This window comes from Scardinius erythrophthalmus (genome assembly GCF_964197995.2).
Source record: "Scardinius erythrophthalmus genome assembly, chromosome: 17".
Taxonomy (NCBI): Eukaryota; Metazoa; Chordata; class Actinopteri; order Cypriniformes; family Leuciscidae; genus Scardinius; species Scardinius erythrophthalmus.
In genome coordinates this window covers 31301785-31318424 of record NC_138237.1, presented here as the reverse complement: position 1 = coordinate 31318424, position 16640 = coordinate 31301785, and the positions used below count along the sequence as shown (strand labels likewise).

Here is a 16640-nt window from a genome sequence, read left to right as displayed (position 1 = left end):
CCAAGACTCTTAGCACAGCTTGATAACCATGGCAACATGACTTAACTACCTGGGTTACAATATGTAAATATTGCACTACTGTATGGGATCATACACAAAGTAGGCCATAATTTAAAGCTCACTAGCATTTGAAGAGAATGACTTAAGTCACAAAACCAACTGTAAAGTGTTCATCTAGGTGTCAGGTCAAACAGTGATGTGCCCATTTACTCACACACAGACACGTGAACTCACACAAACTCTTGTACACACACATGCACGCACATATGCAAACATGATAAACTAATTGATTACTGAACAATTTTATAAGGTTATCTTTTTTTTCAGATTGAATGTTACTGCTGAAAGAGGTTGTTGCATGTTGCCTTTCTATGTCACACACGGAGTTCAACAGAGCTCAAAATATTGACTGGAAGTGCTGCCTATGCAAATAATTGTGAATTATTTTGGCTCCCACCCACAATCTGTAAATATACATACATAAATACATTTTACAGTACAGTTCCCTACAATTACCAAAAATGTTGGTTGAGTCAAGGCAGGCAGTTATCTGGTGGCCAGATGACCAAATGCAGAAAACAAATAAAGATGTTTGATATATTAAAACATTTGTGTATCATCAGTTCTTTTAATTTTATCAATAATAGGACATATATTTTCATACAGTCATTCAATCATTCATCCTCTGCCTAGATTCCGAGATGAGCCCATTAGGTAGTGAAATACTTGCATTCTCTTCAAATTCTATTGAGCTTTAAATAATGGCATATTTTGTGTATGATTCTATACAGTAGTGTAATACATAGCAATATTTACATTTGATTTGACAGTTTATTTTAATAAATATAAAATATCTAAAAGTTGTGCATCATACCTGACACCTAGATGAACACAATACAGCTGTTTTTTGACTGCAAGTCATTCTCTTTAAATGCTATTGAAATTAGAAACGTTTATACCAATGTCGTATGTAGGGCTGTGCAATATGGCTAAAAAAAATAAAATTCATGATATGTTTCATATTGTTCGGTATCAATAATTATTGACATTTTTTATAACCTTTTTTTTTTTAAAGACAAGTAGAAAAGTTTGAATTTAAACCACTGTTTTTATTTTTTATCCACATTATTAAGGCAAACAACAAATTATATTAGTTTTAGCAGTCAAAAATAAAATGTAAACAAAAATATCTTTGTCTTGTATTAAAGATAAAGTAAGTGTTAAAGAAACTCTTGACCTTAAATAAAATGTTACAAAATGTGTGCAATATAAAAGTGTAAACGTAGAACAATCAAGGCAAACTTTGAGGTTTATCAACATCTGTAATAAGTAGGGGTGTAACGGTTCACAAAATGCACGGTTCGGTTTGATACGACACAGTGGTGTCATGGTTAGGCACGTTTTTGATACACCAAAAAGAAAGAAATGCCAGAGAAATGTCCTTGATTTAAAAAAATAACAATAATTAAAAGAAAAATTATTTTTAAATAAGTGTGAGTTTTTCTACGTCTTGAAACTTTTAGTTTTATAAATATTTGAAGATGAACAAATAATGTTTTGGTCATCACATTAAAAATAATATTAAATATGATAATATTTGAGTTTTTAAAGTGCCGGAAAAAGATGTGACGTACTTGAAAGCATTTTACTATTCCTGCTAAACTTCCATGGTTAACTTACAGTTAGTGTTACTACATTAAATCCATGGTGAATGTTGCTGATCTGTAGACTTATGACTAGTTAATTCATGGCACAATGTTTCTCCTTGTTTCCACGTCAGCTCTGTTTGATCCGTTAATAACAGAAATTTGAATGCTTCTCACTAGATCTCGCAGCGATGTTATTACTTCTGTGGCAAATTCAAATGCTTTCTTTACTGGATCTCTTAGCGATGTGTAGTAACGGTGTCGCTTGATCAAGATCAGCTCGCGCTGCACTGTCCAAACTGTCCAAACAGTTGTAAAGCAAAATAAAATGGACCGAAATTTACATATAGAATATTATAGGTTATATTTTTAAACAGACTGAATATTTTGGAAGTGATATCTGGAAAGGTGAATATGGGTTATTGAATTTTTAATAATGAAAATGTGTGTGAAATGTTTTGAATTGAAATATTCACAGCTTAAATATACAACAATGTTGAATTTCAGCAAGAAGTGCTTTTTCCCATTTTTGAACTGTCACCATTGTTATATACATCTATAAAGTAGTCAACATTTGAAGTGGATCAAAACCTTTCATCAAAGTTATACATGAATTTTGAACAATACCCCTTCTAGTCTTAGGACAACTTTGATTAACTTTTTTGTCCCACTTCAAATGTTGACTACTATAGTTTACAAGCACCTTGCAGAATCTGCAAAATGTTAATTATTTTAACAAAATAAGTGGGACCTGAATGAGATATTTTACTTAAAAGATGTTGACTTAAAATATCTTATTCCGGTCCCACTTATTTTGTTAAAATAATTAACATTTTGCATATTCTGCAAGGTTCGTGTAAAGTAGTCAACACTTGGTCCAATAACAGTCAACTATATGGTCCTCAAGACAAAATAAAAGTTGAATTTATAAAAATGACTCCATTCAAAAGTTTATATGCACTTCTTACAATACAATACTTAATACTGTATCGTTACCTGGATGATCCACGGCTGTTTTTTGTTGTTGTTGTTTTTTCCTTTCCAGCAGTGACTGTATGATTTTGAGATACATCTTTCACACTGAGGACAACTGAGAGACTCATATGCAAATATTACAAAAGGTTCAAACTTTCTGTGATGCTCCAGAAGGAAACACGATGCATTAAGATATAGGGGTTGCAAACTTTTTGAATTTGAAGATCTGGGTAAATTGAAGATCTGTGTAAATCAGAAGCTACATCTTCTGTAGCTTCTGAAGGGCAGTACTAAATTAAAAAATGTCTTTAAACAAAATAAGAAATATGTACACATCTTCATCCTGTTCAACAGTTTACACCCCTGCTTCTAAATGCATTTAAACTTCTGTAGCATCAGTGAATGTTTCCACCTTTTGTAACCCTAACCCTAACCCTTTCCAGCAGTGACTATGATGCACACATTTGTTTCCTTAACCTATTTATTACCCAGATTCCATGAGTTTTGCATACGTGGCTGGTGCATTGTGGGCAAGAAGCAGACGTGTCCATACTGCAAAGAAAAAGTTGACCTTAAAAGGATGTTTAGTAACCCGTATCCTTTATTGCCTTCCAAAACACAGGCCTGGCTTCATAGACAGGACTTAGATTAAGCCAGGATTATGTCATATTTCATTTAGGACATTTAAGTAGCTTTTATAAACGTGCCTAAAAACATTGGCACTGACATATTTTAATAAAACATATTCAGTTAAACAGCTCCACCATGCATTTTAGTCTTGAACTATGCCTACACCTTGTCTGTGGAACCAGGGGCATGGCAATTAAATTAAACTTCAGCGTTTAACTTGTCCTGCATCGTTTATGCTATATACATGGATGATACTTTAGATAGTTATAAATTCTAGTACATGATTTGTACTATAGATAGTTTGTGTCAAGTAAACATCCCAAAAGTTCTGTAATGCTTTTAGTAGAGCAGAACAAGATATTGGCTAATTTTGGTTAAAGTTCCCAGTTCAAGCTTACTATAGTTTGTCATACTGTCTCTCTATGTGTCACAACAGCCAACAGTAGTAATGGTTTGGGTTTCCCACTCTTTTCATAAGTTGCACCTGCCCGTAACTCCTCTGTCATCGCCAGTGGCCCATGCATATTGACTGTCACTAAAAATCAGTGGTAAAACGTGAGGAAATGCTAGATTTTTTTTTATAGCTGGCAAAGTGTAATGAAATGCACTGACACCTTATTTTTGTCCTTTCAAAAGTAACTGAATGCTCTGCTACATACATTATCCTACAGTAATCATAATTGTATTTAAAACATGTGTACATGTATATGTATAATTGTCTTTATAAATTATATATTTGTTTATATACACACTATAAATGCATATATTTGAAAATGATACATTTTCCGCTTCTGAAAAAAAAAACGTTCCTTACATAGCCTAGATCTACGCGCCCCCTAAACCCACAAGATTGACAGTGGCATAGAAATTTGCACAAATTAAGCATACGTTCCATACAATTGGGTTATTATCGAAATATCTAAATTTTAATAACGAGTGATTATTTAACAAAAGGCAAGTAAAACAGTCAGGGTTACATTTTAGACACACACCTCTGAAGTGATAGAAAAGTCCTCGGGACCGCATCACTCGCAAGATGCAACCTGCATTGGTGTACAAGGCCGAAGTCCACCATTCTCCAGTTGAATGGTTGCTACACACACATAGTTTAGATGTGTCCGTGGTTGATGGCCAACCAACCGCCCGCAGTCAGAGTCCAGCCCTGGCAGCATCGCGGGGAAAGATGCACTGGAACTTTTGCACCACGAAAACAAATGCGCGTCCCATCATTGCCTCTCTCATCTACTACGCGATATCACAGTTTGACATGTCTGTCATTGGAAAGTTCCACGTGGTGTCATGAATAATTAAGAGCAAGTGTCTTCTCATTTGATAAGAAAACTGAGTCACATGAATTTGTTCACATGAATCCAAAGCAAAGTTGCTTTGGATAAAAAGCATCTGCCAAATGCATAAATGTAAATGAATAATTATGAGACACCGATGAGTCATCAAAGTACTATACTGCTCGCTGTTTTAAACCTGGAAGATGAAAATAGCGGGAAAAAAACTAAAATTTAACCGATAACAGATAACAGATGCTAACATTGTCTTCAATGGTGTTCAACACACATACCTCTGTTAAAATCTCAGTAAATTTGGTTTAGGGTTTCATGACCCTTTAAAGGGGTCATATAATGCCATTTTTGTACAAGCTTATATGATTCTTTGGGGTTTAAATTAAAAGTTTGTAATATACTTTAATTAAAAATTCTCATTAGTATTGTAAGAAAACACTCATTTTACCTGGTCAAAAACAGCTCTGTTTTCAGCACGCCGTTTCAGTGCATGTGTCTTTAAATGATAATGAGCTTTGCTCACCCCGCCCCTCTGTTCTGTGCGTACACCGTTTGAAATAATAACACAATGTCCATAACGCCTTGTTCATTATAAACGTGGGATTATGAATTATATTGAGAACGTCATACATAGAAAACATGCTGTAATGTACCCTGAGTGTAAACCTTAGATGCATTCATCGTGAAGCGTGCAGCAAGGTTTGCAAATTTGCAAAGATTAATATAAATATTAATATAAAGGTTAATAAAACATTACACTCACTTCATCTGGAGGTTCAGCAGGAACACGTTGGTACCGATCCGTTTTTTCTCGTTTGTAAAGCTGTCTGGTGTGAAATGATTCGCATGGACATGAAAGCATGGATGATTGTGGGGAATCCCCGTGAGGGAATCCCCGCGTCAATCCTTTGGGCATATCGCTTCAAAAACAAAACTCGGCCACTGCGTCTTCAACGGTTCGGATTTAGGAACATCAGAATGACTGCTGTGTTCCTTATTACACCGAAGAACAATCGCAGACGCCATTCTGCTCATAGACAGTGCTCCAATGAAGGTATCAACAATGACGCGCAGACTATGATGACAGACAGCTCGCTCACGAGCGAGGGCGGGTCTGTGTTGAAACGCTGCTGTCACTCACCAATCGTGGGAGGGGCGTCGATTTTGTGATGTCACAAAATCGAACGGCTTGATTTCAGAGAGGGTCAAACTTATAAGGAGATTAAATAATTTTTTTTTAATCATTTTATGATGGTTGTGTACAGGCACTGCCAACACACATTTCAGTACAATCAACTTGTAAAAGTGCATGTACCATTATATGACCCCTTTAAGTTAAGTTTTGACACTAAGTTTTGATACTGTGACAATCTCTACTGTGTTTGTTTTGTTTATTTGTTTTATCCTGACATTAAAAGCACTTTGGTCAACTATGGTTGTCTTTAAATGTGCTATACAAATACTTGAACTTGAGTGTAGGGAAATTGTCAGGCAAATGTATGGATTGGATGCTAAAAAGAAGCAATTTCAAACTGCAGTGTAGATCTGCAGCTTATCAGCAGCCCCCCATAACATCCACACAAAAGTGCTGTACATAAAATAGCATAAAACTCTAACTGTACAGGACCACACATTATCAGCCTCTTTAATTTGTTTAATTCTCAAATTATAAGGCTGTAAGAAAAGTACCCATCCCAATAAACAGTGATGAGGGCTGTGTCCAAAATATCCTTAAATAGAGCACTGCTTAAGGGGGACAGCCATTTGTAGTCGTGTCTGAAGCCATTGTGGATGTTATCGAGTGCACTCATTCAATCCCACTATGCACCGCAATATCGAGTGTACAACCAATGTACACTCAACAGCTAGAGAATACCCAAAATGCACTGTGAGGGTTAAATTAATTCCTGCATCTCACCAGATGATGACGCCTGCAGTAGAATTATTCATCCATTCTTTTTCTAAACCGCTGGTCCAATATGGGCACAGCTTAATATCATATAAATTCCTTTTTAATTGATTATTAAATTGTTTAATTAAGGTTTAGTTTCCATGACAAAGTTCAAGATAAATTGTATTATTACTACTGGAGCTGCTAGTTTGCTAAGTTGCAAAGGATTATTAAACGGCAAGCACAAACTGTTTAAAAGTGCCAGCCCTTCTGGCTCACTCAGACTTGGAATTCACTCACTCGTTTTCATTCCCTCCTTTTATTCAAGCCACAAAAACCACATTGTAAATTCACAATACAAAGTCTTTCAGCCAAAGATAAAGTCAGTACATACATATATTTGTCACAAATCTTTGTATTTTAAATGGAAAATGTGAGTGGATGCAGCAAAACGCTGTGGTGTGATTTGAACAGCCTGAGTCGTAGTTGGGCGCACGTTAATGTTCGAATTTTGAAGACGTGGTGCTGCGCAGCGCTTCTGTGTGCTAACCTCTTTACGCTTTGTTTTGGTAATGTTTGAGGCTCCTTTTAGGGGAAGGGTTCTGATTGTGGTGCCAGGCAAAGTAATAAAACAATTTATGAATCATAACCTGTCAAAGTGGCTAATGTGTTGATATGCGTAACCCGCTATGGTCAATTTTCACCCACATTTGGCGTGTTTTAATTTCAAACCCTGCATCTAAACCAGCTGTAGGAGACCTCCAAAACGAAAGCAGCAGTATACAGCAGCAGTATACAACAGCCGTATAGCCTTTTGTCGACTGCTGCTTAAATCTCAGCGAGGTCAGCGCGGGATTTGCAAAACACTTATCCATTAAAGATGGGTCAGTACCCACTTTATTTGGACCAACTTGCTCTACTTGAATCGAATTATGATTTCACTTTTCTTACTTTAGTGCGTAATGTTGCTATTTGAGCATAAAAAACGCAAAGTTACGACGCTCAAAGTTCAAAGCAAAGGAAGATACTTGGTTTCTAGGACTACAGCAAACGGCTTGTAGAGACTACACGAGCTTCCTCCCAGGTTAGTGACATCACTAACCCTATGATTTACATAAACCCCACCCCGGGGAACGAGATTTATAGATTATCATGACAGAATATGCTGATCAATGACTAGAAGATAACTACACATAAGCTACCTAAATTCATCAACTACCCATTCAGAATGTTGCATTCTACAAGTTGTCACTTCTTGAGTCTCTCCATCATTGTCTTACTCCAGTTTGAACATAAACATTGACATTTCCAGTGCGTGTTTGTGTAAGGTAAAAGGAAACTAGCTCTTGAAGCTCCACCCCCTGTGCTGAGAGCAGCAGCTCATTTGCATTTAAAGGGACACACACAAAAACAGTGTGTTTTTGCTCACCCTCAAAAAGTGACAATTTTAACATGTTTATTTTAACATTTTTAACATCCAATTTGTGCAACAAAATATCTGTAGGGAGTTTTGAGCTAAAACTTCACATACACACTTTGGGGACATCAGAAACTTATTTTACATCTTGTGAAAAGGGCATTATACCACCCCTTTAAAACAACATTATAGGCCATGACACATCACATCGCCAAATGCTGACTATGTTGTTGCCTCCCTTCGGATGTGTCTGGGTTAAAAAGCTGCATTTGAACACACCGCAAAGACTACTGCTGTCTGCCATTTAGCATGTGTGTTCTGTGCATGTTTGGAAAGAACTGTCAGCCAGTATTTAAATATTCATGTAAGATTAAGTACAATTAGAAGCATTCTTGTGCTCTTTTGCTAAACTGAACAGAATGGTTAGTTGATGACAATTCTCTGTGCCGTCTTGACTTCTTTGCTTGCTTTATCACTTTTTCTTTTATTCTTGTGCTCTTTTGCTAAACTGAACAGTAATATCTCTCATTGACATTCTGAATCAGGCGAACTGCCGCCGACATGAGCCTGACTAGAGCTGTTGTGTGTAAAACACTACAGGGGCATTTGACAGGGTGTTACAGGGTGTCATGTAACACATTATCAGCCCCTTTTAATGTGTTTTATTCTCAAATTATAAGAATGTAAGAAAAGTACCCATCTTGGACTCTGCAATGAAGATAATGTTAGAGGAATGTTAAAGGATTGTGGTCAGAGTAAATGATAGCTGGAAACCCTCCTTTGTGTAGAACTACTTCCTTTTGCCACGGGTTCAGTTCTCAAGTTGACAGTGTGACAGTTGAGCCAGAGCCTCCGTTACTAAGTCTAAAACGTCACTTTAGAACTAGCAACGAAGGAATGTTGAGTCGCTTCATTGATGCTTTTTGTATTATGTAGAGTACAGTATTATGAGAGAGATCGGCTAAACAAGTGTATTACCTGCATCTGATATTGCATTCATTCTTCAGGTCTATGTCCATAACATTATATCCAAAAAATCAGTTTGAATGTCCGCTGAGGAAAGCGATATGTTCGTCTTTGTCCTTCCCATGACAGTACTGCTAAAACAACTTTCTTTGTTCTGACTCATCCATAAAGTCAAGTCAAGTCATCTTCATTTATATAGCGCTTTTAACAATGTAGATTGTTTCAGCTTAACAGAGATAAACGTATAATTTGAGGTAACAGAGATAGTTATTTTCCAGCTAGAGTTAGTTTTGATTTATTCGTTTCCGTCGCAACGATCATTTGTTATTAAATTAGGGGCCGCTAAGATGACACCATTCTCTACACAGACTTTAAACGCGAACCTGTGATAAACGCTGATGGCGTTCACATGCGCATTAAGAATTGGTTCTATAGTTATGTGCGTTTGAATATATGTGCGCAGGTAAAAATAATAAAGACAGTCTTTGCCACCATCTATTGCCGTAATAATGTAACTTTCTCTGAAGTCCATATCATGATCCTTTCTCAATAGCAAATACGGCATATTATTTATATAGAATAATATTTATTGAACAACAATTTTTAAAAGAACAACAATAGCCATTATAAAAGATAATAGGAAATAAACACAAGCAAATAATTCAGTCAAATGTACAAGCAGCACTCTAGTACATGATTCAAGTGAAATATAGTTATGAAACTTAATTTTCCCCTTAACCAAAATCGATTTGCTCTGAAACTAGTAATAGATTAATAAGACAAAAGATCGCCCGTTTGATATACCCCAAATTAATATCTCATGTTTAATCACTGTCTACATAAGAGCCAGCGGCAAATTCCCGAAGGAGTGGCCGAGATGAAGCTGTTTTCTGCGGGTACATGAGCACTGAACGGCCGGCTTGCCAGGATTGCCAGGATACAACTTCACCATATTGAGGGGCTGATGGACGGGACCATGTACCGTAAAAACTTGGACGAGAACCTCCTTCCCTCAGCCAAAACACTGAAGATGGGTCGTGGATGGGACTTCCAGCATGACAATGACCCAAAACATACTGCCCAGGCAACAAAGGAGTGGCTCAAGAAGAAACACAAGGTCTCCAGACCTTAATCCTACTGAAAATCTGTGGAGGGAACTTCGAGTTGCAAAGCGACAGCCAAGAAACCTTTAGGATTTAGAGAAGATCTGTAAAGAGGAATGGACCAAAATCCCTCCTGAGATGTGTGCATACCTGATGACCAACTACAAGAAACGAAGAGGAACCTGAAACGAAGAGGAACCCCCCAAAAAACTAACCCCCCCCAAAAGAGGGTTTCCAGCTAAACAAACTTACAAATCAGCAGGGGATCAAATAATTATTTCCCCCACTGTAGGTAGGTCTAAATCCGGGTGATCACTTATATCAATGTCATATATATCATCATATCATCCAGCCTTAAAACTTATAATTTTGTCAGTGTTTATTTAAAAACATCCAATTATGCGGAATAATAGATGGTAAATATTTAATTGATGAGTTGTCAATACAATATATAACAATACAATATATAGGTCAGTATGCTGAATTGCACCCCAAAATTCAGCATACTGATAAAATGATAACTGCAAATCCACGTTTCACTGCCTGAGGTCCAGTTGTTTCTATGAATTGCAGCGATCCATTTGCTTCTCTCTTGGTAGCTTTCTGCAGTCTGTAAAAATATACCTCAGATTTCTTGTAAAATCTATTTATACAGTCAATCTCAAAGCTCTTTCCCGTTTTATTGTGTTGCGTGTTTTTCGCGACATTCACACTAAAAACCAATGTGGCCACTCAATCTTTTTGTCACTCAGCGGGCGTAACTGCAGTCACTAGGGTATGTATCTATATCTATAGGGTATCACTAGTCAATAGGGTATGGGTGCAGCCCTCTGACTACAATAGAGGGTCTATTGTAGTCAGTGTAGCATAACTTTATTTTAAAAAGTGGGTGGGACTTGCAAAAACACGGCAAAATGCAGTGCGTAAATGGTTGCATTTAACTCCACTTTTAGACATACATTCGTGAATTTCCCTTAAGCACTGAGAGGCTCTGTTAAAAAAAAACTGTAAATAATACATCAGCTCCATTGCGGATTCCCAGTGATCAAGGGCTTAGGGTGTTCCACATAGCACATTGCAAGGGTTCTGCTTGTAGTGGGCACTCATGCAATGTAAGCAATGATGTACATCCGAGTGAACGAGATGGAAGGGAAGCAAGTAAAGGGAATAAAAAAATTGGACTTAAACGTAGCCCTAGTTTTATATGACAGCGATGGTGTGTCATGTTTCAGCCCTGTTTGCACATTGATTTGTCGCGAGGTGAAACTTTCATGGTAGCCGTGCCGCGTTATTTGCTTTGTGTAGTTTCGGTGTATGCTGCATTTGTAGAAGGCTAGCATTCCAAGCAAATATTAGCTGTGACGTACACGTATTCAAAAAAGGTGAAATGTGAGACTACAGACATTTACCTATTTGTACAGTAATACCTTGATAGGAATGTAATGTAATGCAAACCCTATTTTCATTCAGGAAGTTTCTCTCAGAACACAAAATGATCGTTGGCAGTTTTAATCAGTTTGGCTGACTTTTCAGAATCATGATTATTATTAAAAATAATATCAGTTCATTTGTCTTGGATGTGAGGCTGTCTGTAATGCTTCTGAGCCAGGCGTCCACGTCTTCCCCTTGGGCAGTGTGGTTTGTAGTCTGTGACATGTTGGCATGCTGGGGAGAAGAGACAGACACAGATCTGTGTGGGATATAAGCCTATATGTGGTGGAACAGCTAAGTGTCATTTCAGTGATTGTAAACCAACAGTGAAGTGTGGTGATGTCCAAGTGTTGATCTCAGTGTAGACGGTAGACTAGTGATGTGAAGCTTACGTCACTCTACTGAGTAAGGGAAAGTGAGAAAAAAAGGTTCAAACTTATTTAAATGGAAAGAAACCAATCTTTTTTTTTCAATAGGATTTTTTTTTTTCAATAAATATTTTCTGTCAATGAAAAGCTGTTTTCAAAAAGGTTAACAATATTATTGTTTAACATCTTTTTTTTATTTTTATGATCTGATGCAATTTGATATATTTCAGTCCTGCGTTCCAGAGGTCACCAAGAGGTCTTAAAGTCTGTTTTAGGTCTTTGTCTTGGTAATCGCCCCCCTTTGGCATTAGCTCATGATTTTCCTTGTCTTAAAGGATTAGTTCACTTCAAAATTAAAATTCTATCATTTACTCACCCTCAAGTTTTTTCAAACCTGTATGAATTTCTTTCTTCTGCTGAACACAAAAGAAGATATTTTGAAGAATGTCGGTAACCAAACAGTTGATGTCCAAAAGTTTAAAACAACTTGAGGGTGAGTAAATTTTGAAGTGCATAATTCCTTTAAGATGTGCCATCTCTGAACCCATTTATCATGTTAAACTGCCTAACTATTGAGAGGTAGTTATCTCTTACAAGCGTTCTTTATTTAGGAGTTGGTCTGTCTCAGCCTGGATGACGCCCAAAATGGCAGGTCTCCTGATTTTATGGTCCTGGGTGTTGATTGACTCTCTGTGGAATTCTGCTTCTTGGTCAGTTTGAACGGGTCATTGCGGTCTGATAAGTCAATTGTTTGCTTTTATTTCCAAACATTCTCTTTAATAATGTGAAGAGTAATGTTTCTGTCAATTGATAAAGTCAGGTAAATAATTTATGAATGAACCACTCGTTTTAAAATCTTTTTAAATGACAAAAAGTACAACTGTCTTCAAAAAAAGATTATAATTCTGCCTAATTGGGCACACAACTTTTATATCTCCCCACCTAATACTAACAGCACTCTCTAACTAACTCCTCCCTAGTCTTACGCGAGTCTTCTAAGTACCCAAATACTGATGTCGTGGAATCTAACAAACAGTTAAGAATCATCTCAGGAGATGCACAGAAATAAACTAAAATACAAAATGCAACATTTAAGATTTACAACAGCAGAACAAGCTCAAAAAATAATTTATGTTCATAATCAAATGTTGTCAGTTGTGATTTACAAATGAGTGAAAAACAAACAAAATTGAACTGCAGTGTGGATCTGGTAAACTGCCTAAGCAACAGCTTATCAGCAGCCCCGACTACCAACCGCATGTTGTTTAACCAAGGCGTCCCGAAAAGTTTCAATTTCGCTTAAATCATGCACCAATCACACCAATCAGACCAACAAAAACAACCACAAACACAGCAACTGGGTCACAACATCCAGCACCAACTCGCAAAAAAACAGAAAAAGTGTTATACGTGTAAAAAGTAGGCTCTTACTTTCCATGTAAGGAAATAACAGTCTAAATCAGCAGGTATTAATAGTCTATATTCGTCATTCAAAAAGAGAAACCAAAACTAGGGCTGCAGATATACAAACCATGAATAAGCAGCATTTTGAATGTCTATCATGATCACTTACTTCATTCCCAGTGGCTCATGTTGTTATGAAAATATTTGCGTATTGGAATGCTCAGGTAAGATAACATAAAATTAGATCAGACTTCTCTCTATGCCATCTTGGCTTCTTTGTTCGCTTTCATCACTTTTGCTTCTCGTGCACTGCACTGACTCGTTTGCTAAACTGAACAGCCAATCAGAGTGATCTTTCTCAATGCCGGCCCCAGCGACATGAGCCTGACTAGAGCTGACTGCAAAAACTATCCCGACAGACGCTCACAGACGGCCCGATGTTGGCCAATGACCGACCGTCGGCTTGGTGTGTCATGGCCCTTAAAGGACTGTGGTCAGAGTAAGACTACTGAACATAAACCCTCACATAAACATCAACATTTTGAATGGCCCAAATCAATCCAAGTGCTCAATGACAGTCGTCTGATTTTTGTTAAAATTATTGAATCACATTAATAACACATAATTCAAAATATCAGTTTTCTGTATGTTACTGAAAAGTAACAAAATCCCAAAACTGGAGCATGGATCTGGAAAACTGGCTAAGCAACAGCTTACCCAGACTACCAATTGCACATTGTTTAAATAAGGCGCCATGACAAAGTTTCACTTTGGTTCACACACAGGTTCACTTAAGTCACGCCTCAATCACACCAGACCTAAAAAAAAAATTAAAAAAGAGGAAAAAACAACCAGAACCACAAACACAACTGGGCCTTATCTCCCTTCATAGTTTTTTTTTGTGTTGTTGTTGCTCAATTTTTCTATGCAAGATTATTAACCTTGTTAACCTTGCCTAATAACTGTTGAAATGTGATTGGCTGATGGAAGCAATGTTTTTCTAGATACACAACTGTCCTCATGGACAATGATAGCAACACTTGGGTCACTTTCATGTTTGGTTGTTTTGTTATAGTGCCAACAAATGGCCAAACCCTGTTGCTTCTGTCTTCAGACATAAGTGTGTCAAATTTAGTGAAAACATTTCCTGTTCTAAAGTTATATCAATTTTGGTAAAAGCTGTGATATCCATTGCTTTTGACAACTTATTGACATTTTCCTGAAACTATAAGAAAAGTCTGCCAATCAATTTATTATTCTATTGATTTTATTCCAATCAGGCGAATAGCCTAGAAACAGGTGTGTCTGTATTTATTTGATAAGTAGCTGTCTGCATGGAATAATGTATATTCAGCAGCTCATTACTGTTTCACGTCAGGATCTGGCAGGTTTCAACTTATTTAATGTGTAAATGAACCCATTTTGTTTGTTTTTAAATTTAGCACCTTAACTCTGTCTTTAGATGGGAGAGACCCCACGTCATGTACGGACAGCTGCTGGATTGGCTGCGCTACCTTGTGGCCTGGCAGCCTGTTATCATTGGTCTGGTACAAGGCATCAACTACATCCTGGGTTTGGAGTAACAGCAGCACCCAGTGTAGAGGGACCAGCATACTTGATTCAAACTGCAGCAAATAAATGTCTTTGGTTTCTCAGAGACGGGGACTTTTTTTCCTCCAATTACTGTCTCTGAGTTTTGCTGTGCTAATGTGTCATCAAATGAAATTCTACTAGCAGTCTGATGTTGGATGTTTTTGTTGGCATTTTTTGTCTGACATTTGTTGATGGACTACTTGAAGTTTGGACCTTTGAAATTTGCATAAACAATTTACCATGTGCACATTGGGTTTTATAAAAAATAAATAAAATTGCTGTAAATATGTGCTCACCATAAGCACACTGGGCTATGCGCATGCATTCTTTTTCTGGTGTGTGAGTAAGTAGTACTGAAGGAAATAGAATGATTTAAAACTTCATTTTTAATTTGACACACTCTTGTGGATTGAATTAGGCATTTAAAATTACCAGTAATCGTTATCCTTAAGTTCTAGTGATGAGCAATGCACATGTCATGATTAAGAAGATGATTAGCAGACCGTATACAGTAAAGACAAACACTGCCTGACTCATTCAGTGGTCAAGCAGTCCTTTTCCCAGTTTGAGTAGGTCTGATGAAATGTACAACCGCTCTGACACATACAGGTATGCTGCTGTTGTATGCAGACAGAAAGTACCCTAATGATGACGCCTTCCTTATTTTTCTTAACATTATGAAAAAAATATTGTCGAATTTGAAGCAAACTGAAATATTTGTGTTTAATTTTTAAATGTTCTGTCAGTGACGCGTTGATGTATTATTTTTGAAAAATCCAAAAATAAATATCTGTTCTGTTTACACAAAATATTTAAACATCCTAATATATATTTTCTTTATAAACAGAATTCTTACAACAAATAAACTCATCTGCCAATGGAAATGAATGAGAATAATATGCTTTTTAAACAAGACTGAATTGAAAAATTTAGCAATGTAATGTGTTGGCACAGATGGCATTTACAATCCGTATTATTGTGTACCGTTGAACTTGCCAGTATAACATGGATGGGTTATTTCGGGGAGAAGACGGTGGCAATGCAGGTATGCACAATTTTACATTAATTGGGCTTGATAAAGGGAATTTACTTTGTGAGTATATGTAAAATCTGTGTTGTGTAGTGTGTGCGCACAACAGGTGAAATCTTTTTATACATTATTTAAGTTTTATACATGAGGCCTCTGGTCTCCAGAATATTTTGTAACGGAAGAAAAAATGTAACATGTTAATACATCAAGTAATGTATTTAATATAGTTATCCATATGGAAATCTAATATATGTATTAGGCCTATGTACAAATATGAAATAACCATATATGAAATATATCCTCATATAAAGTAAAAACGTATATGCACAGCTATGTATGAAACCTATTAGAAATTGGAACAATTACATGTATTGACATAAATATAGCCCATAAAATGTTTTTGTATGTATAATTCATATTTTGAAATATGCCATAATTATTAGTACACATGGCATAGCAATGTGTTTATATAGACCTACAAATTACCCATAAATGCACACTTTATTAGTCCGTAATATATGCAGTGTTTACAAACCATTTGCAAAAGTTCATTTATAGTTTATAAACTGTAGTAAATATGCATTTTAAGTCTACATTAATAGACTATATACAAACGGTGAGTTCTTCATACATTGTCACTAATTAACAAATTATTATTTTTTAATTTGCTCTTATATAAAGAGTTAAATAACTTATTAACCGTGAATAGTTCTCACTTTAGATTAGGTCATGGAATAACGGAAAATGTCATTAAGTGCTTTAAACCAAACTTTATTGGACATTAATTGCATTAATAATAACAATTCCTTAAAATGTTTACAAATATATTTGTCACGGTTCATGAATTCACTGTCTCTCTCTCGTCTAACGTGCTGTTGTGTGTGTGTG

General features: G+C 36.4%; 1 protein-coding gene across 3 annotated transcripts in view; it reads left to right on the top strand.

The window, feature by feature from the left end:
* Window positions 1–15827, top strand: part of rnf121 (ring finger protein 121) — a 124047-nt gene extending 108220 nt beyond the window's left edge. For 2 of the 3 annotated variants that reach the window (XM_081391375.1, XM_081391373.1), the window contains 2 exons: window positions 3114–3215; window positions 14592–15629. In XM_081391375.1, the coding sequence (XP_081247501.1) occupies window positions 3114–3215; window positions 14592–14712 (223 nt within the window). In that variant the 3' untranslated portion in view covers window positions 14713–15629. Of the gene's footprint in view, window positions 1–3113; window positions 3216–14591 lie in introns of all 3 variants that reach the window. The other variant, XM_081391374.1, reaches the window with a different exon arrangement.
* The last annotated feature ends 813 nt before the right edge of the window (window positions 15828–16640 follow it).